Source organism: Anguilla anguilla, chromosome 18, assembly GCF_013347855.1.
Source record: "Anguilla anguilla isolate fAngAng1 chromosome 18, fAngAng1.pri, whole genome shotgun sequence".
Lineage (NCBI taxonomy): Eukaryota > Metazoa > Chordata > Actinopteri > Anguilliformes > Anguillidae > Anguilla > Anguilla anguilla.
This window is the reverse complement of record NC_049218.1, coordinates 3132417-3160065: the sequence shown is the minus strand read 5'-3', so window position 1 is coordinate 3160065 and position 27649 is coordinate 3132417. Positions and strand designations below refer to the sequence as shown.

The 27649-nt window shown below is 43.8% G+C and overlaps 3 protein-coding genes across 12 annotated transcripts in view; 1 reads left to right on the top strand and 2 right to left on the bottom strand.

Moving 5' to 3' along the window:
- Positions 1-10236, bottom strand: part of ptpn20 (protein tyrosine phosphatase non-receptor type 20) — a 50949-nt gene extending 40713 nt beyond the window's left edge. Inside the window, exons 1-5 of one of the 3 annotated variants that reach the window (XM_035399948.1) lie at positions 10045-10236; positions 2179-2303; positions 1669-1832; positions 874-939; positions 226-405 (exon numbers count right to left, since the gene is read on the bottom strand). In XM_035399948.1, coding sequence (XP_035255839.1) covers positions 226-405; positions 874-939; positions 1669-1832; positions 2179-2302 — 534 coding nt within the window. In that variant the 5' untranslated portion in view covers position 2303; positions 10045-10236. Of the gene's footprint in view, positions 1-225; positions 406-873; positions 940-1668; positions 1833-2178; positions 2304-5081; positions 5710-10044 lie in introns of those variants that run through there. The other 2 variants (XM_035399949.1, XM_035399947.1) reach the window with 2 other exon arrangements.
- On the top strand, positions 8497-20067 carry mapk8a (mitogen-activated protein kinase 8a). Of its 4 annotated transcripts, none has more exons than XM_035399964.1 (12): positions 8497-8729; positions 11384-11562; positions 12002-12131; positions 12855-12913; positions 13390-13528; positions 14301-14466; positions 15143-15214; positions 17268-17450; positions 17843-17967; positions 18411-18474; positions 19101-19178; positions 19889-20067. In XM_035399964.1, the coding sequence occupies exons 2-12, from the start codon at positions 11441-11443 to the stop codon at positions 20041-20043; spliced, it is 1293 nt and encodes a 430-aa protein (XP_035255855.1). In that variant the 5' UTR covers positions 8497-8729; positions 11384-11440; the 3' UTR covers positions 20044-20067. The 4 variants fall into 4 exon arrangements, with proteins under 4 accessions (XP_035255855.1, XP_035255854.1, XP_035255857.1 ...); XM_035399963.1 differs by lacking the exon at positions 15143-15214 and adding an exon at positions 16412-16483 and having other exon boundaries at positions 8503-8729; XM_035399966.1 differs by lacking the exon at positions 15143-15214 and adding an exon at positions 16412-16483 and having other exon boundaries at positions 8508-8729; positions 19884-20006.
- A 3081-nt stretch (positions 20068-23148) lies between these two features.
- The window catches only part of arhgap22 (Rho GTPase activating protein 22), a 32201-nt gene continuing 27700 nt past the window's right edge, over positions 23149-27649 (bottom strand). For all 5 annotated transcript variants that reach the window (XM_035399951.1, XM_035399954.1, XM_035399952.1 and 2 more), the window contains 4 exons: positions 27274-27347; positions 26744-26865; positions 25356-26262; positions 23149-24849 (listed from right to left, as the gene is read on the bottom strand). In XM_035399951.1, the coding sequence (XP_035255842.1) occupies positions 24627-24849; positions 25356-26262; positions 26744-26865; positions 27274-27347 (1326 nt within the window). In that variant the 3' untranslated portion in view covers positions 23149-24626. The remainder of the gene's footprint in view (positions 24850-25355; positions 26263-26743; positions 26866-27273; positions 27348-27649) is intronic.

The following is a 27649-nucleotide window of genomic DNA, read 5'->3' as shown; positions in this document are numbered from 1 at the left end:
CCAGGAACTTGCTCAAGAGACACAGGAAGCAGACGTTTTCTCACAATTGTGTTAAGGCTCCCTGTTACGTACCTGGGATCAATTACACCATGTCTGGCACATATACTATCTGCATTATCAGCTCTCTCTGAATATGAACTATCTCTCATATCAGTTTTGCAGTTAGTATCTACGCTAGCACATTGCTAGCTCAAATCTCCTCGGGCCTGCCATAAAGACACTCACAGACTCGCGGAAGACGCCCTCCACCAGGCGCTGGATGACTTTACTGGGAGGGGGCAGGAGGGCTCTCTTGTGGTGCGCATCGCACACTTCTAAAATGCTGTTGAGGTTGACCCTCTTGAAGGCCATTTCTTCGCACATGCTCAGTAGAAGGCAGTTCAAGGCGTCACTCAGCTGGATTGGCTGTAGGAGGGGAAAAAGGAGGGAAAATTGAATTTAACAAAGAACAGATTGAATATGAGAAGATAAGAAAGGCTCTGTATGACATTAGCACATCATTTTGCCCAAGTTCTAGAGCAGGGTGGTGTCCAGTCTTATCCCAAAATGGCCGATTTGGGTGCAGGTTTTTGTTTCTGCCCAGTGCTAATCATGGTATTCAATTAAAACCTTGATAAGTGGAATCGGGTGTCTTAGCGTCTGGCTAAAACAAAAACCTGCACCCACATCGACTCCTTTCAGATAGGATTGGACACCCCTGGTCTAGAAGTATCCAGCAATGTATTGAGCCTGTTCAAGAGCCCTGTAGGGGTCTGTACTTCTACAAGAAATCTTGGTACTGTTAGCTACTGAAGAAAACATTAAAGAGGGTGTTTTGTACAGTATCTTCTTATTTTATGTTCTCTCATAACTTCGGTATCAGTGGGAACGTACCTGGTTCTGAGGAAGGTGAAAATCAGCTGACCAGTAGAGGGTCATTCCCAGGGAATAAACAATCATCTGAATGAGAAATTATGGGAATAATAAATAAATAATTATTAATCATGAATTTTAGAAATACATTATTACAGTGAAAAAGCCCTGGATTCATGAACATTTGTCATAAACACCGGTTTACAAATAAATGAAACTTGATTTACATATAATTTATACATGATTTACACATATATATGTTAACACCCTAACTCATACTGACACCACTGAAATGGACACAAGAAGCCTATGATAATATTAAACATTTCATTCAATTTACTGTGCTTGTGACTGCACATATTTTGAAAGGCAAATGTTTACTAACTTTAACCACTAGATGGTGCAGTCATCTGAATGTTCACCATCTCTCCCTCTCTCTCTCTCTCTCTCTCTCCCTCTCTCTACATACAGTACATGTACATACAGTACAGTCGAGCATAGTCCGTGTACATACGGCACAGTCCAGCACAGGCCATGTACATACAGCACAGTCCAGCACAGTCAGTGTGCATACAGCACAGTCCAGCATACTCCATGTACATACAGCACAGTCCATGTACGTCCGGCACAGTCGAGCACAGTCCGTGTACATACGGCACAGTCCAGCACAGGCCATGTACATACAGCACAGTCCAGCACAGTCCGTGTGCATACAGCACAGTCCAGCATACTCCGTGTACATACAGCACAGTCCAGCATACTCCATGTACATACAGCACAGTCCGTGTACATACGGCACAGTCCAGCACAGCTCACCTTCTCTGTGGCCAGCTTGCCGGAGCCGTGGCGGCCCTGCAGCAGCTCTGGGGCAGTGAAGGCGCTCACCTCTTCGGAGAGCGCACAGTTCTTAAACGCGAAGGCCCCGCTCACAGACAGCAGGAACGACCCGGGGCTGATTATATTGCACATGCTGCTGTTACCTGGGAAACAAATCATGTTTTACAACAAGTTTCTTTATGCAACAGCTTATTCTACTGATATAGTACAGTAGCATAATGCAATGATGTACCCGTGTAGGACATATACACTAATGGGTTACCTGTGTGTGAGATATACACTAATGCGTTACCTGTGTAGTAGATATACACTAATACATTACCTGTGTAGGAGATGTACACTAATGCATTACCTGTGTGTGAGATATACACTGATGCGTTACCTGTGTAGTAGATATACACTGATGCATTACCTGTGTGTGAGATATACATTAATGCGTTACCTGTGTATTAGATATACACTGATGCATTACCTGCGTAGGAGATTTACCTGGGTAGGATATCTCCACTAAGGACTCTGCTGTGGCTGAGAGGAGGGCCCATAGCTCATCTTCCACCAGAGGTCCCCCTCTGCCCTCCAGCACCTCTGCCAGGGTCACAAATGTGCTGCTCATCCTGCAAGAGCCAGAGGGGCAACAGTGTACCTGAGAGACTGAGAGCAGGGAGGCCTAAATTAAACAAATTTCTAATGGGGGGGGGGGGGGTCACTAAGCGAAACAGATTATAATGGAGGGGAGCTCCCTAAATAATAGAGATTTCTAATTGGGGGGGGCGGGGTCCCTAAGTAAAAATGGGCTACAGACAACTCTAGTGTGAGATTTTTCCTGATTGATCAGGAAATGCAGATTTTCATGCTGACTTTCAGACCCAAAATGTCGCCCCCAGAGCTTTGGTTATGTCATGGGCTTGGAAGTGCCACACATCGAGGGCTTTTGTGCTTCCTATAGCAGGGGAGAATGTGCAGAAATATTCTCGCCGCCACAGAGACATTTACAGTCTGAATCTTGAAAAAGGATAGAGTGTTTTTTCCTGAAAAATCTGGAGAAAGAAAACGCATCTCTGTGGCTGCGTCTGAATTCACACCCTGTGGATTTTCTGCAGTACTGAGGCGCTCCTGAGCACCTGTTCCCCTCACCATTCATTAATACAGCGTGTTGATTTCATGCTTGGCTTTGCTTAAACTTTCGGTATACTCCGCCCCCCCCCCCAACAGCAGACTGCACACATACTGCACACGGGCGAGGAGCAGGAGGAATTAGCTGAGCATAATGACATTTGTCTCATGCCTTAATCCGTATCATGTGCTGCTTTTAAACGAAGGATGCCATAGCTGCAAAGCAAAATACAGCACTGGAATCTACAGTACACGGCAGGCAAGGTCTCACGGGAATATAAACCTTCATAAATCTCATTTACTTTAACTACCATTTGGTCTTCTGGGGGAAAAACATGTGATGTCACTTCCTTCTGTTAGATGCTACTTAGCTTAAATATGCTTCCTTGAATCATCAGATATTAATTTCTTTTAAAAGAGAAATCTCAGTTGACTTCCAGTGGGAAATATAGCTTGATTTATCCATGCAGAACACTTATTCATAAAAAAAGTAGACAATACTATGACCACACACACCATAATTGAGCACATGAAACACTATGGCATACTACATATGCAATGTTCATTTTGAACCAAGAATTTCAACAAAACTTGAATATTCATACAAACAAAATGGATAAACGAATTTGCAAAGGTCAGACACCTTTGTTTAAGTAGCACCAGCACGCTTGACCTGAGCAGGCACAGAGGGCCATATAGGCCTATTTCAGTTTAGGACCAGTTGTTCTAAGGTATTGTGCAACTTCCGCTGGATGCTCAGTGTCTTCCCCTTCCATTTTTACACCTCAGGCACCTAGCAGACGCTGTAATCCAGGTTAAGCACCTTGCTCCAGGGTGCAATGGCTGTGCCCCACCTGGGAATCAAACCTGCAGCCTTGGAGTTATAAGCCCAGAGTTCATACTACATACTACATCCTACTGTCATACTACACTTCTGCCTACTCCTGTGACAAATCAAAAGAGCCAGCCTTTCCATTTCAGTGCATCACAGCTGTGGTGGAGTTATGCCTTTATGGTTTTATCGAAAAAGAGGCAAAAGCACAGCACAGTGAACCTGTATTTTTGTTTTGGCACTGGAGCAGTAAACAAACCATGTCAATATCACTCAATTTAATCTGTATTCTAATTATTCACCATATAGTTGCTTAAGCGAGTCATATCACATAATGTGCTTCTGAAACAATTAGGTTGTACCTGAATAAGGCTGAAAATTAAATGGCTTGTATCCAATTTCAAATTGTGAGCAAGTTGATATTTGGGTTTCTATGATACAGCATAATCAGGACAGAAAGTCTTATCTATACAAGCTGTAACTAACAAACTTGTCTCTAAGTCAGGTGACCTTGTCAGTATTTCACAACATTTAACCCTTACATGCCAGTTTGTAAATCATAATCTCTTTCATTTTTTTTTAAATACTGGTTAAATAACCACCATTGACAACACATTTCTAATAAAGCTGGTACCAATAATCAATTAGAAATCTTAAATTATAACCAATACATCTGACCTCACAATTTAAGTCTGTAGACATATTGCAATCTAATATAGGACAATGTGCAAGAAAGAAAAAATGGATGCAAAAATATCACACACAAATGGTGCTGTATCAGAAATCGACTATTTCAGCATTTATGACAAAAAGTAATCTGAAACTATTTGGGAGGAATGGTTATTTAATAATCCAGTCGTGGTCTGGCAATTCGGTCTAAAAACTGAATTTCTCAGCTTTCCACAATACCTGATTTATCTGTGAGAGAATGTACCCCATAGACTCGAAAAATTAAGTGGAAATTCAATCTAGTAAAACGCATTCCTGGGTTAAAACAGTGCTGCTTTTGTTTCATGGCTGTTTTATTTATTTTTTTTGTTTTGTTTTGTTTTTTTTGTTATAAATATATATATAGAACCACAAATACGTTATAGCAACCTGGCAAATACAATGGACGAACATTGATAAAAGTAAAATTTGATTTTGATATTAAGTGTTCGTTATTTTCCTCTGATCTTCAAAATTAAAATATCACGATGTCTTGATATCTGCAGTCAGGGAGCAATTGGTGACTACAAAAGTATTTTCTGCCCATCTTTATTCTGAGTTAAATGCTTAAAAAACTGCTACTATTAATAATAGAAATGTAATGCCATCTATAATTGAATAACGAAACACAAAAATACTGTATAAATACTACATAAAGGTTAAAGCAAAGTTTTTGTTTAATAATTTCACTTTACACATGATTGATACCGGTGGTAAGAGCCGAAACGCGGACAGTTACCTTGTTACATTCGCAGTCACGAAGATTTCTTTCTTGTATTTTCTTCGCAATCTCTAAAGCTCAGTAGTAATCCTCACCATCATTGCGTGTTGCTTCGTTTACTTTCTGTAACTAAGCACTACTGTACTGCTACTAATCCATCAGGCGACTTTTCACCAGGCATGGTTATCATATTTAAGTGCTTCCATACTCATTTTCTCCATAGCATATCCTTATTATGTCTGCTCGAAGCGTTTCGAAGTTTTTCTAAAAATGGTACTATTCTTAGATCCTCGCAGTAAGAACTCAATTGGATTACAATGGGCGGTTTGGTCACAGGAACAAGGCACCAATAGGCGCGGAGAAAATTCCGGATGGCAACGACTAATTTACTTAATCCGTCTAAGATTCTGTATACCTGAACGAGCACACTGTTCAGCCCAGCATTTAGGAACGGCAGACAAGCGTGGATCACTGCGAGGCACGGTGTAGATTTTTTAATTTACAATGTCTTCAGACATTGTGTCTACATTAGCAATTCTTGCATTCAAATTTTACTATTCATTCTACTGCCAACTTTAAATTTTTTAAAAATCCAGATTTCCTTATTTGACTGGCATTTATTTACTTGATTAAACTGAGGATAACCAAATGAAAAAAACAGTCACGATTTATCAAGACCTTACAGTATTATTAGTTTTCTAAATATTATTTTTATCATGTTATTGTTGTTGTTACTACTTACTAATAATCAGAAATATCTTTTTAGTATTTTTCACATTTTGTAATTGCATTCATACTTTCTAAGATGTAAGCAATGTTTTGGATCAGAAAGCAGATTACCTCAAACCACAATTTGACAATATTGTATTCATTCTGCACTATTGTTTCAGAGCCCACATTTTCTCTGCACTTTAATAATGTTCTCCAAAGCATTAGTATGAGTTTACACCAATCAGCTGTGAGCTGACCAGGCAAAGGGTGTGGCTGATTCCAACCTTCAAGAGGCAGGAGCAGAAGGCTGTATGGGTCAAGGTCAGGGTCACCATTTTTTTCTAAAGTATGTGACCCACAGGGGTTTAAACATTCATTATAATCTACAGAATATGCTTGTGGGGGTACCAATGGGCACTGGATTAGCAGTCACCTGACTAATCATACAGTTAGTGGTTAATTGTGACCCCCATGAAACCAATTTGTTTTCCTAACACATGGAGACGAATGGAAGTAAAGGAATTTCAAATGATAAAAAGGTGTTGAGTGACCAAATGCACCAGCATCCATCTGCTACACTGCACACAGACCGATACACTAACAGAACAACTAACCAACAATTTATTATTATTTTTTTTAATCTTAAAGTTAACAAACTCATGGAAGTTGTTGCCAAGTTTTTAAATATTTGTAAAGTTGTGCTACAAAGCGCTTCTCAAGAACGCAATAACAGAGCAAGATTGAGATCTACCAATAAAACATCTACCTGAGCCATGTAAACATGTGATTGGTTAGATGGTATTATGTTGTCTTGTACCATTCCCAGGGAGTTATTGTAGACAAGGGTTTAGGGGCACAGCTCACAGTAATTGTGGAACATGGCAAAAATCTTGTTGAAATGATCTGCTGGTATAGAAATCAGAACACATGTAAAACACAATAAGATTGAACAACTAGAAAATGAAGACCAAAGACCACGGTGCAGTCACATTCAGACGGGTATTGGAGAGAATAAACAAAATATTACAACCCTAATGCACTCCAAATAAAACTGTTTCTGTCAGCACAAAAACCTTTGCAGCTGTTAGGGTTTTTGACTTTCATGATAGTCTGCACAATTGATTTGACAGAAGTCCTTCTGGACTTCCAGGATTTGACAAAAACTGCTCTTTCAAACTCATCATTTACAAATGATCTGCACCCGAAAACAGCACTGCAGTGGCCTTGGGGGAGATCTGGGATCGAAGTGAGTAAATCTTTCTAAATATTGTGCAGAAAGCAAAACAAAACAGGTACACTCCAATAAACTTCCTCAAGAAAGATGCATCTCTTCATATGGACAGGTTTTCACCAAGCATCATCAAGCAGTGATCGAGGATACTGTTAAAATAGCTAATAATTTAATTTCATTTAATCACAAAGTTTAAACCTTACATTTTAATATAATTTTAATTCATCTGTAGTAGAGGCAGAAACTACGGGGGTTTTCAAGACTAGGCTTGATATGATGCTGGTTATTATCTAGTTTATAGGTAACCCAAGAAGTAGGTGCACTTTAGTGGCTGAAAAATGGTGTGCATTGTTGGGCTAAATGGCCTGTTCTCGTTAAGTTATGTTACGTTAATCTTTTTTTTTTTTGTTAGTCTACCGCAGTTGCAATGATTTCATTATTATGACAAACCTATTTTAAATTTTTTGTGCAGATGATATGACTGCACTTTTTATGTAAGCAGGCTACTTCCTTCCCACAGATAAAAACATCGACATAGCACGCCACCATAAAACAAAATGACTGGCACACATCTGTAGTTCCAGTAACCACACTGAATACGACACGCCTTCGCGGAACATCGCTGTCAATCAAATCCGGACTGTGACCAGCAGTCCCAAAATACAACTAGCGGAATCACCACTAGAGTCACCCAGCGAAGAAGGTTTCAGTTGGCTGGGATGACAACACTACCATGCAGCTGGCCAATGGGGTGCTCACACGGGAAGGGTCATCCTTCAGTTCATGCCTGTGTGAGCCTGACTTGTTGACCGTAATGTGGAGGGGAAAAAAAGCAGCAGAGACAGTGCTTCGAGACCGAAGTGCTTCAGCCAACCTGATTGGATAATGGAGGTTGTGATGGGCATTACACCATGAACATGATTGGGAAAAGTACAGCTAGAGAGGTGGGTGGCTTTGCTGGGGTGATGTCAAGCTGCAGTTAAAAAAAAATAAATATGAGTAGTATGAGCTGGATGAAAAATAATCATAAAACTAGTTTTAACTGGTTTAATAGGTTTGAATCCAAAGCAGGTTAATCCTGCTTGAAATGCTGAGTATGATTAATTTTATTCAAGGTTGTTAACTACCACAGAATTACTTTGTCAAAAAACATAATTTATACTGGTTGACACGTATGACTCCTGTTAAGTTATGGAAATTTACTTTGTAAGCAGTCTTATTAACTGATTTTTTAGACCTAACATGAGCTTTCAACCGCTGCTGCAACCTTGTCATAACATCAGACCATAAGGGCAGAAGAATGTTGTGTTAGGTTGATTTACTGTTGTTGGTGTTGTTTCGGTGTGTTATGGTACGTATTTCTTCCATTATGTATGACCATGATTTGAGAATAACACTAAAAGGCAGCCAGAATGCTGAGAACATGACAGGTACGAGAACTTGTAATTGTTTTGGTTGCTGGAACCATAGACATATATACTCGTACGTCACCGAAACACAGTTGTCGAGTGACGTAATACGCATGTCTTTTGCAACCCTCTAGCACCGAGGGCCTGCGAGTGCACGCCAGTGAGAGCAAGCGCTGTGAATGCAGAGGTTAGCAACAAAGCTAGCAATGTGTCTCAACGTAACATAATAGCTAATATTATTTTCTATAAATATTGAATGACTGGAATTGAAAACAGATTGGAAGAGGAGGATAACCCTTGAAATTCGTTCGAGTGGTGAGTTTTTTTAAAGACATTGTAATTGTATTGTTTTAGCTATGTGCAGTGGGGAGGGTGTTGATCAATAATAACGAGCTTGTAACACCACTTAATGTTAGTTAACAGTAGCTAAATAGCTACACATAACACGGAAAGTGTTGTGAAAGCTAGCATTAGCATTGAGCATTCGTTATGTTTCGTTAGACTTGCACTAACAGTTACTGCTTTACCGATTTTGACAAGACTACGTTGGCTAGACTAGCTGACTATTTCTATGACTTACACATGTGAAATGTGTAAAATATGGCATAGTTGGGTAATTATGAGTTGGGTAACTCGTTAGCATACCTTATAACGCCAGCTACCCAACAAGTAGCTTGCTAGCTCTAGTCTAGCAAGTTACCTTAGGCTAGCTATGCAGCGGATTTCGTTGGAAATGATTCACTCTGTAGCTGTATTGTCTAGGTTCCTAGCCACTGCATATGCTTATAAGAAGTCCGTTAGTAGCAAGCTTCATATAACTACAAAATATTTTGCTTATTCTCGGCAATATTTTGGTAACCGTACTTGGCTAGTAAGTTGACATGCGATAAATTTGTAGCCTAGTACATACAATAACCTTATGCCTAAATGCTATTGGTAGGCAGTGACGTTTATGAGTATCTTTTTATCCAGCTACAGCTAGTCTACATTAAAATGTATTGTTTCTGGCGAGCGCATAGTTTTCTAGCCTAGAATAGCGAGCAGGCAGCAATTAATTGTGTACCGCTAACTAGTATGCTCGTTGTAGAAGCAAAAAAGCTACCTGACGTTACCGTTTTTGAAGATGTTCTCGTATTAGCCAGCCATTACTATCTAACTAGCTATTGGGTTTGTGTTAGCTATTCTACACATTACCTAGGATTATGGATGTTGTCATTAGCTGCAGGAATGTCATTTGTGCAGATCAGCTAGACTACCTCATGACACGGAAGCTAACTTGGCTAGCTAGCTAGCTTTTGGATCAGCGTTCGCTAGCCATGCACATAATTCGGGATATGACTACAACTCTGCTATTTAGCCGAAGTACGTGCGCGTATTTGTTACCCATATCCGAAGCAATCGGCCTGTTTAAACCCGTTTGAACGATAAAAAGCCATGCCTATATTTAGTTTGAGTTAAGATGGTGCATTAGCGCAGTGACTCACTGCATGGTAAATAATAAGACCTTGCACCACCTGGCTGCGCTAGCGCTCTAACCTGTATTTAATTGCACAGTAGCATGTGCATATTATGTTCCAAAACCGATTTGCAAACCATTATAACCTATGGCCATATTATAATAATGAATTACCTTGCGGCAATGTAAGCCCTCAAAGCAATCCTCTGTCATCCATCGAGGTATTGTTGCTGTAAGGGAATGTGCACATTGTCTGAGATGTTCTTTGGGTGAATTTTTTGGAGACCATTTACTGCTGCTGAGTCGAGGAGCAGGGCTGCTTCAATCAATGGCTGGACCAAGATAGATCAGGGACTCTCAGTTACAGGATCTGTGCTCCAGTGTTTTTGCCTCATGCTGTTGGAACATGCATATATGATACTTACATTCAGAAATTAACCGTACTCGGAAGAAGCCTATATTTTGCTTAATTTATAATGATGTCAAAAATGTGGGCTTCGTTTGTTACTACCAACTGCCACCAGAATTCAATATCTGATCTCCTGTGATTACAATGAACACTTTCCAGCAGTTGTGTACTTTATATTATGTATTTAGATTTGATGTGAAATAACATTTATCCTTTAATATTATTAAAATATTTGTGTTTTGCTCCTTGCAAAAGTAATGGGGATCAGATTGTTCCGATATTGTTATGTATTTATTTATTTTTTGTCAGAATAGGATCTTCCCTGTTAAGCAGTGTTGGAATTAAGTGGTTTTTGTCATGGTCTCAATGTGATACTGCCTGACTTGCAGTGAGCAGGTTGCTTTGCCGCACTGTATCGACGGCTCTGAGGTACCTTAAACGTTTCCAGGCAGGGAGGGTAACAGCAGGAAATGGCATGGTCTCTGCCAACACCACTGAATTATGGGAAGCGTAGTTCTGTTGATGCCAAGAATTGGTCAAGGTAAGGTCAAGGCCACAGAAAAGCTTAGCACAGGTGGTGCGAATGGAGTGTTTTAGTGCACTGTGTATGAATTTGACAATAGCATTTTGTATCAGGCTTAAAAATACACAATTTTCACAAGATTTCTTATACTGACATAAAGAGCCACTCAGAGAAGCTGTACTGGAAATTGAACATCTGGTTACCTAGGTAACCTTGGTCCTGGGAATGTAAAGGGCGAGCTGATTGGTTCCACTGCCCTGCTGGGTGGGGCTTAAGCCAAAAATGATCCTTTTTCAATGGGTGTGAGACCCTTTTATAGGGTAACGGATGCTATCATTGGCCAGCAGCTGTTGTTGAATTTTATTCAGTCTTGAAGTCAATTCCCATAGTCATAGAGTACCATTCAGTTTGTTCTTCTGTCCGCAGAACCAGGATTGCCTACATAACTGGATGCTTTATATTGATTAGGCTGCAGCTTACAATGTAGATTTGACAGTTTCATGAAGCATTGATAATAAACCTCTTACTGTAAAGAATCTGCAATGAAACAGAATTGTAACATTTTCCTTTGCTTGTTTCAGGTGCTGAGAAGAACATTTGGCTCGAATGCGCAAAATACAATCTGCCGAGGTTTAACCATGAATAAAAACAAGCGGGACAAGGAGTACTACAGTATAGATGTCGGGGATTCGACGTTCACGGTTTTGAAACGCTATCAGAACTTGAGACCCATCGGTTCTGGGGCGCAGGGGATTGTCTGGTAAGTTGAGGTGCACGGAGTTTATAAATGATGAAACTCATACAACTCGTTAAAACCTGCTCGTGTTTCAATTAGGACCGGAAGGAGGGCACACATTACACCTGTTTTAAGGCCCCTAGGCCCCCAGATTTTCAGGTAGTGGAGAAAAATGGCGGTTGATCTCCGGGAAGAGGGCTGGTTACCGCTGTATTAGAGTGATCTACCCGCAGTCCTGCTTTTTCTTTTGTTACACACTTTGTCCGACTGTGTGTGGAGTTGAGGGCAGTAGTGCGATACAAGAAATTTTATTTCACATTGCAGGGCAGGCAGGTCACTGAGGGACGCTGGAAACAGCTTTTCTTGCTATGAATGTAATGAAATTAATACTACACTTGGTCACATCGAAAAAAAAATCCTTTTATATGGTGTTGTAGCTCGTGATATTATTTTGTTTTTGCAGCTCGTCGTATGATCACAGCCTCGATCGAAACGTCGCGATTAAGAAACTCAGCCGGCCTTTCCAGAACCAAACGCACGCCAAAAGAGCGTACAGAGAACTGGTGCTAATGAAATGCGTCAACCACAAAAACGTGAGTCCCCCAACTTCCTAGTTTCCTTTTTACAGGTTCACCGTTCTACAGACGTCACTAGGAGCCTAAAGCAGATTCTGCAGATGCCTGGACTGCTTTTGTGTTCCTGTTGTTGCAGTCGAGTAATGGGTTTAGTCCGCTGTATGTGCTGCATTAGCTTGACTGTGTTGGTGATCGCAGCTAACATTCCTCTCTGTGAGCCTCTATAAAAGCAGTTAGCCTTGTTGGGCTGCTAACCGTTTGGTGCTGTTCCAAGGGTGAACAAACACTGCGTGGGGGTCGCTGGAGCTGGAACACGCTGATTCAGCGTTAGCTGCTGTCAGTCATTATTTGTGCTGTGTCACTTGGACGTCCTGGGATCTGAAGGGTTAATGTTGCGATTTTCCTGAATGAAGAAACGGTGGGTTTAATCGAGCCTCATCCTCAGCGGCGTCCTTTGATGTGTTTCCCGTGTCCCCGTGTGATTGGCTGTTTAAATAATGGAGTAGGTCAATGCTAACCTGCCAGGAGCTTTGAAGTTAATTGTAACGGATGAACGCTTATTCAATCAGTGGAAAGTGCTCATTAATGGGAGAAATGCTACTGGCTTCCAGTTCTTTTATTCCCCAGGTCCCCTTTACTGGAGCTGTTTGCCGTGCTGAAAATTCACGATTCAAATCGAGAAGTAATTAATGTAGTGGTGCAGGTGTTAATGTCTATTGTGATTTGTTTTTATTTTCACAGATCATCGGCCTGTTAAATGTATTTACGCCACAAAAAACACTTGAAGAATTCCAGGACGTGTAAGTATATAGCTGCGTGTATTCAATGCTCGTATTTGCTGTGACGCTGAAGACTGGATCTATTCCATCATTTTGTGTGCTGCAGTCTGTATGGAATCACACTAGTCCCCCCTTCCCATGCGGGCAAGGGTTCAACCCCCCCCCTCCCCCCCCCCCCGCCATGGCACTGTCTGACCTCTGAGCCTTCTCTATCTGTTGCCCTTTCTGCTTTCTCCCTGTCTGAATAAAGCTATAAATAAATACTAAAGGAGGGCAGACTGTCCACACTCCTTTGCTGGTCAGATGGCTTTGGTGACGGAATTGCCTGTTGCTGTTTTAATAATCATTGCTTCGGTTTATAATCACTGAATTTAGCAAACAGTTTTCTTAAAGAAATTAATTTCGATCGACTTTAAATGATCTTATTATGAAATGTGCACTAGAGTTTGATGAGTGGTTGATGGGTGCTTGTCCCTGTCTCCATGGCTTTGGCACAGTTACCTGGTGATGGAGCTGATGGATGCTAACCTGTGCCAGGTGATTCAGATGGAGCTGGACCACGAGCGGCTGTCCTACCTGCTGTACCAGACGCTTTGCGGCATCAAGCACCTCCACGCCGCGGGGATCATCCACAGGGTGCGTCCCCGTCTCTGACTTCCTGTCTGAGTCATGCACAGGAGGTGTCCTTGCCTCCCACTACCTGTCTGAATCATACACAGGAAGTGTGCTCACCTTTGACATTCTCTCTGAAATGTACACAGGAAGTGTCCTTGGCTCTGACTTCCTGTCTGAAACGTACTCAGGAAGTGTCCTTGCCTCTGACTTCCTGTCTGAAACATACTCAGGAAGTGTCCTTGCCTCTGACTTCCTCTCTGAAATGTACTCAGGAAGTGTCCTTGCCTCTGACTTCCTGTCTCTAACACCCTCCCAACCATATACGATCTAACATCGAAGGCTATGAATGGGATGTAATTGCATCAGCAGACGGTCCTACGATGGGCAGCTCATTTAATGACATGCCACACGGGACCATTAAAAGCCGCCTGCGGTGTTTCTCTGAGAGAGCGGTGCTCCTGGGTGGAGTACAGCGGTAAGGCACTGGTACCTTTAACACAGCACCAGACCCTGTAGTCTGGAACTCAGTCCCTGCTGTGCTCAGGGATGGACAGGGTTTCAGTTGCATGCATTTGAAAGATGTTTTTGTGTTGTTGTCTGTAGCAGGTTCTAGCCCAACATCAAAGTGCCTGATTAAGCTAATTAAGGTCTTGATTTGAGACCACAACTACAGTAGTTGTGTAGCTGTAACGGGTGTTTTAGTGCTTGCCTGCCCTCACACTGGGCCTTCGCAGACCAGATTCGACACCCCCAGATAAATGAAAGTCTTTTTCCCTTCCCCCTCCGTCCCCAGGACCTGAAGCCCAGTAACATCGTGGTGAAGTCGGACTGCACGCTGAAGATCCTGGATTTCGGACTGGCCCGGACGGCGGCGACGGGGCTGCTGATGACCCCGTACGTGGTGACGCGCTACTACCGGGCCCCCGAGGTCATCCTGGGCATGGGTTACCAAGCCAACGGTCAGTGCCCCCCCCCGCTTGACCCCCCCCCCCACCCCCGCACCGTGTGCGGCTTACCTCCGCTGGCCTCTAGCTGTGTGGCCACTCTGCTGGAGTGTGTTTTCTGTGCCTGGTTTTCAGTTCCTGGTTTTCTGTGTGGAGCTGCCAGACTGAACTTTCGGGTTTAACACGGTCTCATTTTGCATGCCAAAGGTGTCACACAAAATGTTTTTTTTTTTTTTTTTAAACATGCAAGAATTTGTCATGCATGAAAAAAAAAACCAGACGTCATATTTTCATTAGCAGCTGCATTTCTCACTGCTGTAGCCCAGGGGGTGTAGTCCAGGCTTATCTGAAAAGGCCCGGTGCGGTTGCAGGTTTTCATTCTAGCCCCGCGCTAAGACTCCTGATTCTCCTGATTAACTAATCAAGGTCTTCAGTCAAGTCTTTGATAAGTTTAATCAGGTGTCTTGGCACTGGGGTAAAACAAAAATCTGCACCCACATTGGCCCTTTTCGGGTAAGATTGGAAACCCCTGCTGTAGACTGCTGAGTTTTTGCTTCATACAAAATGGTTGACTGTAAGAAGCACTTTTTTTGCATGTGGGGGGGAAAAACACTGAAAGTGCTTCTAGAATGTTCCTGCTGACTCGTTACTTGGCTTTTCTCTCCCTCCCTTTCGTGCTGCACATGCTCAGTGGACTTATGGTCTGTGGGCTGCATTATGGCGGAAATGATTCGCCACAAAATCCTCTTTCCAGGAAGGGATTGTATCCTTGCGCTGCTAACATGCAGCCATTCTGCCTTAAACTCATGCAGCCAGGAGCCATTTTGAAATCACACTTACGTTAACATTACTGATGCAGGATCCATTTTGAAATCACACTTGCATATCATTACTGATCCAGGAGCCATTTTGAAATCGCATTTACATTTTGTTAGTGGCATTTGACAGACGCTCTTGTCCAGGCTGACTTAGAACGAGATGACAAAGTGCATGAATCAGGGTTGAGAGCAACGGTAACCCTAGAAGGGGGTTGCAAATTTAAAAACCTAGGATCATCTGTCAACTGCTGAAGCCTGTTGGGGTAAATAGAAGACGTTTATACAACAGCGGGATTGCACAATTTAGCAAAATAATAAGAAAAAAAGTCACGTTTTACCATGGAACAGTGAACCCAAGAACATAGACATTTGGAGACGTGCACCTCGGTCCCAGTTGGGTTTCTGTGGTTCTGGTGCAACGCGACGGCTTGAACTTGTCATCACTGAATTGTCAAAGAATTGCTCTTCGGTAGTTGCTCTGACAGCAACAAAAGCAGATTTTATTTACGGGACCCCAAATGAGAAGAAAGCAGCTCATAGTACAGTTTCTGTTCAGACTGCAGCTAGAAAATGGCCCAATTCCAATTTTTACATTCATGGAACACAACTTGGAGGTTTTTAGAACAGTGGGAACAGGAAAAAACAGGTGGAGTCGCATCTTTTCAGGACTCATTTGTGCCACGTTTTTGGAAATAAGTTGAGACAAAACCAGCAGTACTGCTGGTTTTCTCTTCAACCTGGTAATTAATTAGTTGTTTAATGGCACTGATTGGCCAGAGATTTAACTGACCTGGTGTTCCAGGTTGAAGTCAGTCCTGATTAGAGGGTAAGAATGAAAACCAGCAGTGCTGCTGGTCTTATGGGGCATGTTTGAGTATCCCTATCTGTGTTAGCTCTTCAAACTGAAGGTCCTGTCTTTGAGAAGGTCATTTTGGTCCTGACGCTGTCTGTGTCTCCACACTCACGGATGTTGCATGTTTCTGTATTTATTTTCCAGTTTGGTCACTCTCCACCGGTCTGCGTTTGGCTGTTGTGCTGTGTGCGTTTGGATCTGCATGGTGATCATGTGTGTGTTTGGATCTGCATGGTGATCTCGTGTGTTTGGATCTGCATGGTAATCCGGTGCCGTTGTGTTTTTGCAGTGGATGTGTGGTCAGTGGGGTGCATCATGGCTGAGATGGTGAGGGGTAGTGTGTTATTCCCCGGCTCAGACCGTATCCTTACCTGTTTTCCATATCCAGTCCATCATGTGTTTGTGAATGTGTCCGTGAATGTGTCTGTGTATGTGTCTGTGAATGTGTCCGTGAATGTGAAGTGTGTGTGGTAATGCTTAGTTTATTAAACTACTTAAACCCTTTAAATACCATTAAAATGGGAAAAACTCCTGCAGATCATCTTTTTCCTCAGCTCTTTTCTAGAGTTATTTTAATTAAAATGTGCAATAATTTTGTTCTGAATACTGGTGAACTTGACATTCTTTTCAAAATTGTCAGGAAGTTAATTGGTGTCTAATTAAATTTTGACCCAGTAGACCCATTAATTTGTGCATTTGTGTGTGTGTTTATATATGTTTATGTGTGTGTGTGTGTCTGTGTTTGCATTTATCTGTTTGTCTGTGTCTATTCCCTGCGGTCCTGTTCCAGTGATTTTGGTTCAGAGGACCAGTATCTAATGACCAGCAGCAGTAACACTGCTGGTGAAATATGCAGTTGTTCAGCAGTCAGAGGTTGACTGCGGATGTCCTGTCTGGTCATTCGCAATGAATGATCTTGACATATCCATCTGACCTCGCTATTTCTCCTGATCTGAAACAAGGACAAAAACTACATTCTTTTTGTTAAGGATATCACATAACACTGCCAATATAATCAAGATGTTATCCTTTTTGGCTGATGTTTCTTTTCTTTTTGTCTGCATTGAAACGATGAAATGAAGGATTATGTTTTGGATACAGCTGAAAAATCCTCTGCAGTATTTCTCTTAAACGCGTGACCGTAGATATCGATCAGTGGAACAAAGTGATCGAGCAGCTGGGAACGCCGTCCCAGGAGTTCATGCTGAAGCTGAACCAGTCGGTTCGGACCTACGTGGAGAACCGGCCCAGGTACGCCGGGTACAGCTTCGAGAAGCTCTTCCCCGACGTCCTGTTTCCTGCTGACTCAGAGCACAACAAGCTCAAAGGTAAGAGTTCTACTTCCCGTTTTGTACATTTAATATTCCTTTATATGTTTCATGAATAGAGCCATATATGTCAGTCAGTACAACTCTGTTAACGCTCTATGAAACATGTTCCTCTCACTGATTTACTTTGAAGGCAGAGTAGCAAATTCTAGACATCAACCATATTTGCAGTGTTTTTCATCAGCTGATTTGAACATTCCATCTCGAGTTTTTTGCTCAGATTGGATTTTTAAGACTGCCTCCTGTTCATGTTCCTCATTTGTCAGGGCTCCTGTGTTCATCTCTCTGAGTTCATGTGCTCATCTGTCAGAGCTCATGTGTTCACCTCTCTGTGGCTGTTTTGCTGGTGAGCTCATACTCCCTTAACTCCGCTGATCTGATTGCTGTTCCAGCGAGCCAGGCGAGAGACCTCTTATCCAAAATGCTGGTCATAGACGCGTCCAAGCGGATCTCTGTGGACGCAGCCCTCCAGCACCCCTACATTAACGTGTGGTACGATCCAACCGAGGTGGAGGCGGTGAGTATCTCACACAGTCAGTGACTGACCCCGCTCAGTGTTGGGCAAAGTGCTGATCTTTTCAGCTGTACACTGGAGTGACTGATCCCGCTCAGTGTTGGGCAAAGTGCTGATCCTTTCAGCTGTACACTGGAGTGACTGATCCCGCTCAGTTTTGGGCAAAGTGCTGATCCTTTCAGCTGTACACTGGAGTGACTGATCCCGCTCAGTTTTGGGGAAAGTGCTGATCTGTACAGCCGTACACAGTAGCCGTACTGCGTCATCTGGACGGCCATTTTGTGCATTTGCACGGGGCGTGAGTGTAAAGGTGTGCATGCGTGTTTGTGTGCATGCTGGAGTGCACGTCTGTTTGTGTGCTTCAGTGCTTGTGTGTTTGCGTGCGTGAGCTACTGAACGGTTGGTCGTACCTTGTGTTCTCATCACTTCTGTTTCCATGGTTGCAGCCGCCGCCGCTGATCACGGATAAGCAGCTGGATGAGCGGGAGCACACGGTGGAGGAGTGGAAAGGTAATGGGGGCCGTGTGCTTCTGCACGTGTGTGCTTCACATGTAATTCGAAGGAAAGCGCGTGTCACTCACTCAGAGTAACTCATCCCAGAGACTCACAAACCACTGCTGCTTGCTTATGTGGATGTCTGTGCCGATGGCTTACAGTAGGAAGATTCATATTTCTTGTGCTGGCCTGGCAGACTGCAGGGGGTCCTGTTTCCTCTGACCTTACTGAAGTGCTGTATGCTGTATGTATGCCTGTGTTTCCTGTATCAGAGCTGTGTCTCACACTGTCTCTGCTCTGTTTCCTGTATCAGAGCTGTGTCTCACACTGTCTCTGCTCTGTTTCCTGTATCAGAGCTGTGTCTCACACTGTCTCTGCTCTGTTTCCTGTATCAGAGCTGTGTCTCACACTGTCTCTGCTCTGTTTCCTGTATCAGAGCTGTGTCTCACACTGTCTCTGCTCTGTTTCCTGTATCAGAGCTGTGTCTCACACTGTCTCTGCTCTGTTTCCTGTATCAGAGCTGTGTCTCACACTCTCTCTGCTCTGTTTCCTGTATCAGAGCTGTGTCTCACACTGTCTCTGCTCTGTTTCCTGTATCAGAGCTGTGTCTCACACTGTCTCTGCTCTGTTTCCTGTATCAGAGCTGATCTACAAGGAGGTGCTGGAGTGGGAGGAGAGGATAAAGAATGGACTGATCCGGGGACAGCCTCCATCTTTGGGTTAGTTACACTAACATTACACACTGCTGCACTCTGCCACTACCACAGCAACAGCTGGTAAAGGCTTCACCCTCATTTGGAGTTTCTGCATTCTGTTGATGCCTCCACTGTTTAAAAAGGTTTAAAAAACTAAACTGTTCCATAGTTTAATGCACACACACACACACACACACACACACAATAGGAAGCTGCTCTACTGCGTAGGCTGTTGAATTGAGCGCTGTTGTAGTTGAAGTTTAGTTGGTGAGTACCATGGACAGCGCTCAGGTTAGGGAGCTGTGCTGTCTGTGTTCTGTGTGTGTAAGATGGGGGTGGGGGGGCGTCTGGGGCACAGCTGCCTCTCCTGCAGGTACACACTGGCCTGTCACTGACCCCACCCCCGGATTCCCAGCAAAAGGCTGTAGCTTTTCTGTCAAATGTTGTTAGGCATAAGTCTAAATTACATTCAAAGCGCTGAGTTTGGGCTTGGTCCTGCGGGCCGGGGGGGGTTTGGGGGGTTGCAGTGTAGCAGGTACGCAGGCTGGACTGAGAGAGAGCTTTGGACACAGTCCCAGTTCATTACTGATTTAATAGAGCTCTCTTTCCCTCTCTCTCTATCTCTCTCTCTCTCACTCTCCCTCCCTCTCTCTCTCTCTCCCTACCCCCTCTCCCTCCCTCCCTCCCTCCCTCCCTGCCCCCCCCCCTCTCCCCCCCTCTCTCTCACAGCGCAGGTGCAGGTGCAGCAGTGACTGGCCCCTCCCCCCTCCCGCCCCCGTCTCCTCCTGGTTCCGCCGACGCGTCGCCCCCGCGCACGGACCCGGCCGGCGCCTCGGACACGGACAGCAGTCTGGAAGGTTCCGCGGGGTCGCTGTACTGCTGCGGGTGACCGCCCCCTCCTTTAGGCCCCGCCCCCTCCTTTAGGCCCCGCCCCCGCTCGTACGTGCCGGGTGAGGCGGAGTTTAGGCCAGTTTTTAAACCCTCCCACATCCCTTCCCACAATTCTGCTTTCAGGCTGTAAATAACGATGCCAGGTCTTCGGTTTCTTTGAAACGCGCTGAGAACATTTTGATTTTAAACATTAAGGAGTCCACTGAATGTGAATAAGTTTCTTCATTTTATTTTATTTTATTTTTTATTTTTTTTAATCTCTGGCGATAGAATTTTGCCATACTGTAGTAGAGTGATGAAGATCATTTGTAAGGATATAAAGGTAAATATAATTTTATATATTTAATTTTTTGTTCTTTTTGCTTGCGGTGTGGCATTTTCTAAATCACATTTTGAGCGAGCACCCGTTTGAAGAGTGGCATTAGCCTTCTGCATTAAAAACAGAAAAATGAGAACATGATACTTCCTTTCACCATCACACGTTGGATATTGTGTCAAGTCCACATATACAGACATTAAAGAGTAGACATTGAGAAGACTTGTTAAATATATCTAAGGACTTTGTTTGGCTTTACTGCTTTATTGTAGTAAATTCTCCAGTTTAGGTATGTTTTGTACATTAATTCTGATCTTGCTGGATTCCTCTACGTGTTTGTTGTTGTGAATCTCGCCAGGAAGCCTCTGACTGGTTATGTATTGCTGGTAAAAGTTGATTTGTTCAATGACTACTTCCAAACACAGTGAAAGCTACATTATAAGCCATCAAACCTAAGGCTAATGTGCTAGCACAGAGCTCTTGCTGCTTGTTTCTCTGTACCTGCTAGCTTTGCCACTCATCTCTTCAGATGAGTCTTGCATTAACAGGAAACATATTTTGGAACCACTTAAAAGGTGCTTTGCCAAACAGATCAGCAAATTGGATGTCAGGAACGTGAACTGATCACTTGATGGTAAATGATTTGAAAAATAGCGTCAGTTGTAACGTCAGTTACATTTGGTTGGTCGGACAACAAGCTTTACAGGGCTGTACAACAAGGACATATTTCAGGTGTATTTTCAGGTTTAATTTCAGGTGTATTTCCTCTTGTTGCCAGTTTTAAGTGTTACATACTGTGTCAATGTGTTGCTGAGAATTTTTTTTTTTCAATTAAGAAACCGTGGTTTAAATTTTATGTATCATACTTTTACTGTACCATTTTGCAATTTGGGCTTTCCTAGTTTATGAAAAGGCTGAAGAAGCCCCAAGAATAATTCAAATACAGTAAGCAGTAATAGACCTAAGTGCTGGGTGCATTATAAATTAAAACAAGCACATTCATTTTGTCTGTCCTATGCTCCCAACAAGGAGTTGATAAAAAAAATTTGTGACTAAATTCTGTCAAAATTGTATGCAATAAGAATAATAATATCCTTTTTTATTTCTGGAAAAGTGCCTGCAGCTGCTGTGTATTCATTCCTGAAGAACCAGAGGAGCATTAAAGTTTTTGAGGTACACAGTTTGTGAAAGTTGTACTGTTTCCGGAATATTCCATCCAATCTGAAGTCGTTCTTATCACAGCGGTATTTCTTATACTGCATCGGTGCGACTCAAACGTGAAAGTGGCGCTTTGACACAAGGACACACGGCGTACTTAAAAACGGTGTAGCACGTTTTGTTTGATCACTTGGGAAGCCTTGGGGCAGTTTTATCAAGGTTTTTCATCAAAGTGAGCTAGATTAGCGACGAGGGACGTAGTCTTGGCACTGAAACTGCTTTTGGCGGTGCTTTAGTTCCGAATGCTTCGGGCATATCCAGTGGAGGTATGAAGTAGCTACTTCTTTTTTTTGCAACTTTAAAAAAAAAAAAAAAAAGAAAAGACTTTTAAGCACAAACCACTTTGAATAGTGTCCGGGGTTTTTTTTTCAGAGCACTGTGTGGAATGTGCTGTTATTCACTGGGGTTACGGAAATGTGGAGAATGGTAAAGAGAGTAAAACACTGAATTGATTTGCCTTTGTGAGGGATTATGATGCTACTTATCTCGGCCAGTACACAGGACAGTTCCTTTAACCAGGAGATTTTTTCATTTGCTTTTATTTCAAGTGCTCTTCATTTCTGTCTGTTTTGGGGTTTTTTTCTAGTGCTTCTGCTGGAAATCAATTAGAAAGTTTGCCTATTTGTTTTTTTTTTTTATCACATATTGTATCAGAAAATGTATGTTACAATCAAATTTAAAGTGAGCTTTGATGAACTACCTCACACTAAAGTTTTTGAATAGTCCTAGTACAACATTAGCTGCCTGCATTATTAGTTGTCGAAAACGAATGTGAAACAAAAACATTTATTTATTTGAATTCATACTATTGTCCATGTTAGGAAACTTCTAGCATTGTAATGTAACTATATACTTCAATTCCTTTTTGTTTCTATTTTTTTAAACGGTTCATGTGCAATATCTTTTATTTGTACAGGTAGTGAGCCATAGACATCGGCATTTAGATTTTTTTTTGTAGGAGGTAGAAAAATGTTTGGTATTGTCATCCATGTATATATATTTTTTAAACGACTTCCCCCCCCCCCCCACCACACCGCCCCCACCCCCCAAAAAAATTGTAATGATTTTGTGACTTAGTACAGTCGTTATTAATGTAATCAGCCTTCCTGCTCCTGTTTCAGTACCATGGCAACAGTGGGGGGAATACAACGCGTAGCCAGATAGAGTTTGTTCTATGGTAAGGCCAAGCAACTAAACGAAACGGTTGCCTAGAAACAAGCACACGTGATTATGGTTGCTGGTTTGTAATGTTTGCTTGATAGGCCAGCTATGCCGTTTATTTAAAACAACGCAACAGAAAAATTAAAAGAAATTACCACAGACGACGAGCATTATTGGGATATGTGCACTTGAATCCAGTAATGCCAGTCTCAGTCACAGTATTGCAAATAAACGGTTGAACATGACCATGCTTGTCAAGTGCCTTTTTTTTCCCCCCTCATAGTATCAAAATACTTCAGTACGATGTTTCGTTGTGAATTTTCTCTTGAAAGCTAGATTCTTTTTCGTGATTAGTCTCCAGTAACAAAGCGGTACAGTCCCCAAAATAGAAATAAAGTCACGGCTGATAACCAAGGAGCTGTTCGTTGGCAGTTCCGTGTTTAGCATTTATTTGTCACTTAAAATACTTGAGCCTTGATTTGGTTTAAATTACCAGTAGTTATTTTGAATGTCTTTAAATCAGCACCCACAGAAGTAGTACAGTATAATACATCAATTGATGGGGAAAACAGTTGGAAACAGTTGAAATAAATCAATGCCGTTGACAGGCTGTAAAAAGATTCAACTAAACCACTTCAAGTATGTAGCAATATTTTAACAGCCTCTTTCCTTCAAATAAGGATTGAAATTGGTTACAAACACTGATGCTCTCAAAGTTCACTCTGAAGAGCATCACCTGAGAAAAGGTGATTCGCACAACACATAACATTACGTCTGACCGTTCTGATTGTGCAGTTTCACAGCACTAGGCCTTTGCAGGAAGACGGTCTGATAAGTTCAGTCAGATACAGGTTTGGTCGAGGAAAGAAGTGATTTTTGTTTTTCAGATTGGAATCCTGCCAAATTTAATTTACTCATCAAGTGAAGCAGAGTCCAAGGCTGCCTCAAATGCTAAAAAAAATTCTAGTGGCTTGACTTAAGAATTTTTAAATTTTCTTAAATCTGTAAGGCAAGACAAAACTGATATAAAGGCAGAACTTATCTTTCAGCTTCTCTGTGAATCTGCTACTGGTACATTTTGTGATTTGGGGGGTGGGGGGGATGAACACTGATTTGGTACTCCCGACTGCAGGTGGGGTTTGTGTGTGGACACCGCTTCATTTTGACATGGTAATGGCCCAAAACTGGACAACAGCAGCGTTCTGCTGTTAAAGGCCAAGCAGCAGCAGCGTATCTTGTTGTCTGCACGAGCAGTGCGTTTTTTTTACCCCATGCAATAACCCTAAAGAAGGCACAGTCAGGCTGAGACAGGCAGGGGTCATTTGTCGGTTTTTTTAACGGGAAGTCTCGCATCACCAGGTGCGCACATGAGATTTGGTCTTCCGCTGCGGGTGGCTTTAACAGTAACGTCATGCTTTGGTTCAGTGCACACACACACAGTCATAGCCAGACCTTTTTTCAAATAATTATTATGAAATACTTTACCCTTTTAGACACCAGTAAAATTCCTGCAAAAACATGAACATTGAACATTTTTAGAAGAAAATTCTAACTTCACGCGATTGTACATTTTGGTGAATAACTATACGTTTCATTTTTTAGGGATCTGCAAGTCTTTACAGGTTTTACCAGCATCTAAATGGTATTTCAAAGTGAACATATATTTTTTAAATACTGTATGTAGCTATGTGACCCAGGTCTGATAACAGCAGTAAACCAGCCATAGTTCGCACCCATAAAGTCCCGTTTCACGTCAAAATTCAACAAATCGCTACAGGTGCTAAAAAAAACTGCACAGTTCCTCAATATACCCATGATGCACGAGTAAAAGAGACGATAGAATGATAGAGTTACGATCCGCTGCCCGGCTGCTTTTTCGCGGGGTGTTATACGTTGCCGGTCCTTGTTCCTAGCGTCAGGTCGCCGAGCGTGGAGAAGAACTCCTCCATCTCCGTCTGCAGCAGCCGGTTCCGCTTCTCGCCGTCCTCACGCGCGCGCTCGGAGTTGCGCAGCTTAATCTCCAGCATTCCCTGTTTCTTCCGCTCCTGGTCGAGCTCCGCCTCCAGCCGCTCCACGCGGGTCCCGAGTGCCGCGCTCGACTCTTCCAGCCTGCAACAACAACACCAGCCGGCCAATTAAGAGACAACTTCCAAATTTAAATCTGAGAATTCACTGCTTTGAGCTTCTGGTCTTCATACAGTTTGTACCATTCAGGTTCGATCCATACAGTTAGCATGAGTTAGTTCTGATTTTTGTGTCAGCAAGTATGTTCACGTGAGTTAATCTAAAACTGAGTAAAAATGGGTAACGCATTACACTACATTCACCCTAAAATAGTATAGAATATACCCTCAAAGTTTATAGAGCACCGTGTGCAGTATTACTGTAGCCCCATCAGTCACTGTGCACTGGTAACACACTACGTAACAGCAGCAGCGATTGGTGGATACTTTCTGCCCATTATCTGTAAGCCCAGAAGTACAGGCCGAAAGGATCCACCGATGCCGTTACCGTGGTTCTGCTCGGTCGTTACCGATGCACTCTGAGTTTGTTGAAGGTCTTCCCTGAAACTGTGAAATCGCCATGAAACAGGAAGTGGGCGGGGCGGGGCTTACTTCCTTATCCTGGTCTCGTAGGCGCCTTTCTGAGTCCTCAGCTCGTCCTTGAGCTCGCCCACCAGGTGAGCGAGCGCGCTAGCGCCGCCGCCGCCGCTGCCGTCGTCCGCGCTGCCGTTCTCGCTGCAGCCGAGGCTGCTGACGCACCGCTCCAGGGCCTCGCTGCTGCTGCCAGGCTCCGCCCCCGGCCCGAACCCCGCCTCCTCCCTAAGCCCCGCCCCCGGCCCGAACCCCGCCTCCGGCCGCCAGCCACCCCCGGGCGCCGAGGAGCCGGAGGCGGAGGCGGAGTCGGCGAGCGAGATGTCGCAGGACGACGACGCCCAGGGCGCGCTCCCGCTCCCGCCCCCGCCCCCCCCGCTGGGGGCCGCCACGCTGGGCGCGCTCAGACTCGACACGGTCACGTTGTCGTAGGTGGAGAGCCGCTGGGGGCGGGGCGAGCCGCTGGAGTCGCGCGTGCGCACGCGCTCCCCGGAGGACGTGCGGCGGTGGCTCCGCAGCGACGTCAGCCCGTTCATCAGCCAGTTCCCGCTGGGCGGGCTGGACACGTCCACCGAGGACCCCCCCAGCCGGGCCCCGGGGCCCCGGAACGAGCACCTCCAGCCGGGGACCGAGCGCCCCTGCTTGCTGGGGCTGACTGCGGAGAGGGGCGCAGCGGCGTGGACCTCCAGGCAGGGGGCGCTGCCGCCGGAGTCGCCCCCCGCTGCTAAGGAGGAGGTGCCCCCCGCTGAGGAGGAGGAGGTGCGGGTCTGCAGGTCCTCCTCGGAGATCCACTCCACCGCGTGGCGCTGCGGCGGGGCCCGGACGTCCCCCAGGGGCCCCGCGGAAGAGGCCTCGCCGTCGGGCCCCCTGTACAGGCGCGCCTGCTCCCGGATGAGCACCGTCATCAGGTGCTGCACCTGGGACGTCCCTGAGAGGGGCAGAACACTCATGTCAGGGGTGCAGAGAGAGGCCGGATCTCTCAGAGCTGAGGAGGCGGGTCTCTCTGTTTGTATCCATGCATCGGTGGTGGAAAAAGGCATGCAGCTGTTCAGAACATTAAGTCAGATTACACCATGGTCTGGGTGAATACTCGATTCTGATTGGCTGTAGGGTGTGCTTTAAAACTGTTTAACGCACAAGTAGTTCCGGTCAAGTTGAATCACTGTTCTAAACCGATACACTGCCTGGCCGGCCAACCAACAAACTGTAGCAAGCCTAGTAAACAACTTTGTAAATAAAAAGCATCAGGTCAGGTGATCCTTTGCCTTTGCATCTTGCGTTAAAACCATAAACCCTAGTAGTTCACTCTAAAAATGAAATTGAATTGTGACGCACCCCAAATTGTATGAAGCAAAGTGCGTTACCTGGGCCTGGCAGTAGGTGGCAGCTCACTTTTCTGTGAAACTCACCTTCCATCATGGACATAGGATCCTCCATCTTGGGCCTGAGGATGTTTGGTCCAAACACCGTCGCCAAGTTCTGGACGCTCATTTTGTTTTGGCTCGAGTGGGACTGAACTTCGTCCAGAAACCTGCGAACAACAGCGGTGACGTTCGAGAGGAGCAACCAATGAGGCAGCTTCAGAGAGAAAGCAAGCAGGCTACACAGACCAGGTTTGAAATCTTTTTGTCTTCCTTTATCTTATTACCTATAACAGAAAAAGGGAATTTTTTCTTTGGTTACTTTTGAATATTTTATAGCCTTGTGTATTTTATTGCCTTCGTGTATGTCGCTTCTAATTACTGGTGTTTTTTTTTTGTTTTTTTTTTAATAAAAAAAAAAACAGTTACATTGAACAGCTTAACAGATTGATACAAGGTACTAAATTATAAAACTGATAGAACAAATTTTACAAATACAGCTGGTGAAGTGCATGTGGAGGTTTTTTCGCTGTAGAGGCGGACTCAGAAAGGGAAGGCGGGGCCTGTGTGGGACTCACTTGCAGATGTACTTCAGAAGGTTGTGATTGGCCAGAGGAAGAGTCTTCACCTGCTTCGCCAGCTCCTCTATCCCCTGGGGAAAGAGCTCACTTCAGCCTCCCATCACCAATCATCACACAGCTTCACTTACTGATGACATAATGCAGGGGTGACTCACTCTCTACTCTACATACAGTGTGGGTTTTATTCAGCTTTGAGTCAGACATCTTCAGCAGTCCACAGTAATATCTGATAATGAAAATTCAATCACAGGATTTTGTTTAAATGCTGCTTTTCATGAACAGATGCTGCTGACATCATACACGCACACACACACACACACACACACACAGTCATGCACACACATGCACAAACACATACACTCACACATGCGCA

Coding starts and splice junctions, on each gene's coding strand:
- mapk8a (XM_035399964.1), top strand. CDS start 11,441: ATGAATAAAAACAAGCGGGACAAGGAGTACTACAGTATAGATGTCGGG. Junction 17,968..18,410: donor ATCCAACCGAGGTGGAGGCG/GTGAGTATCTCA, acceptor CCATGGTTGCAG/CCGCCGCCGCTGATCACGGA. Junction 18,475..19,100: donor CACGGTGGAGGAGTGGAAAG/GTAATGGGGGCC, acceptor TTCCTGTATCAG/AGCTGATCTACAAGGAGGTG.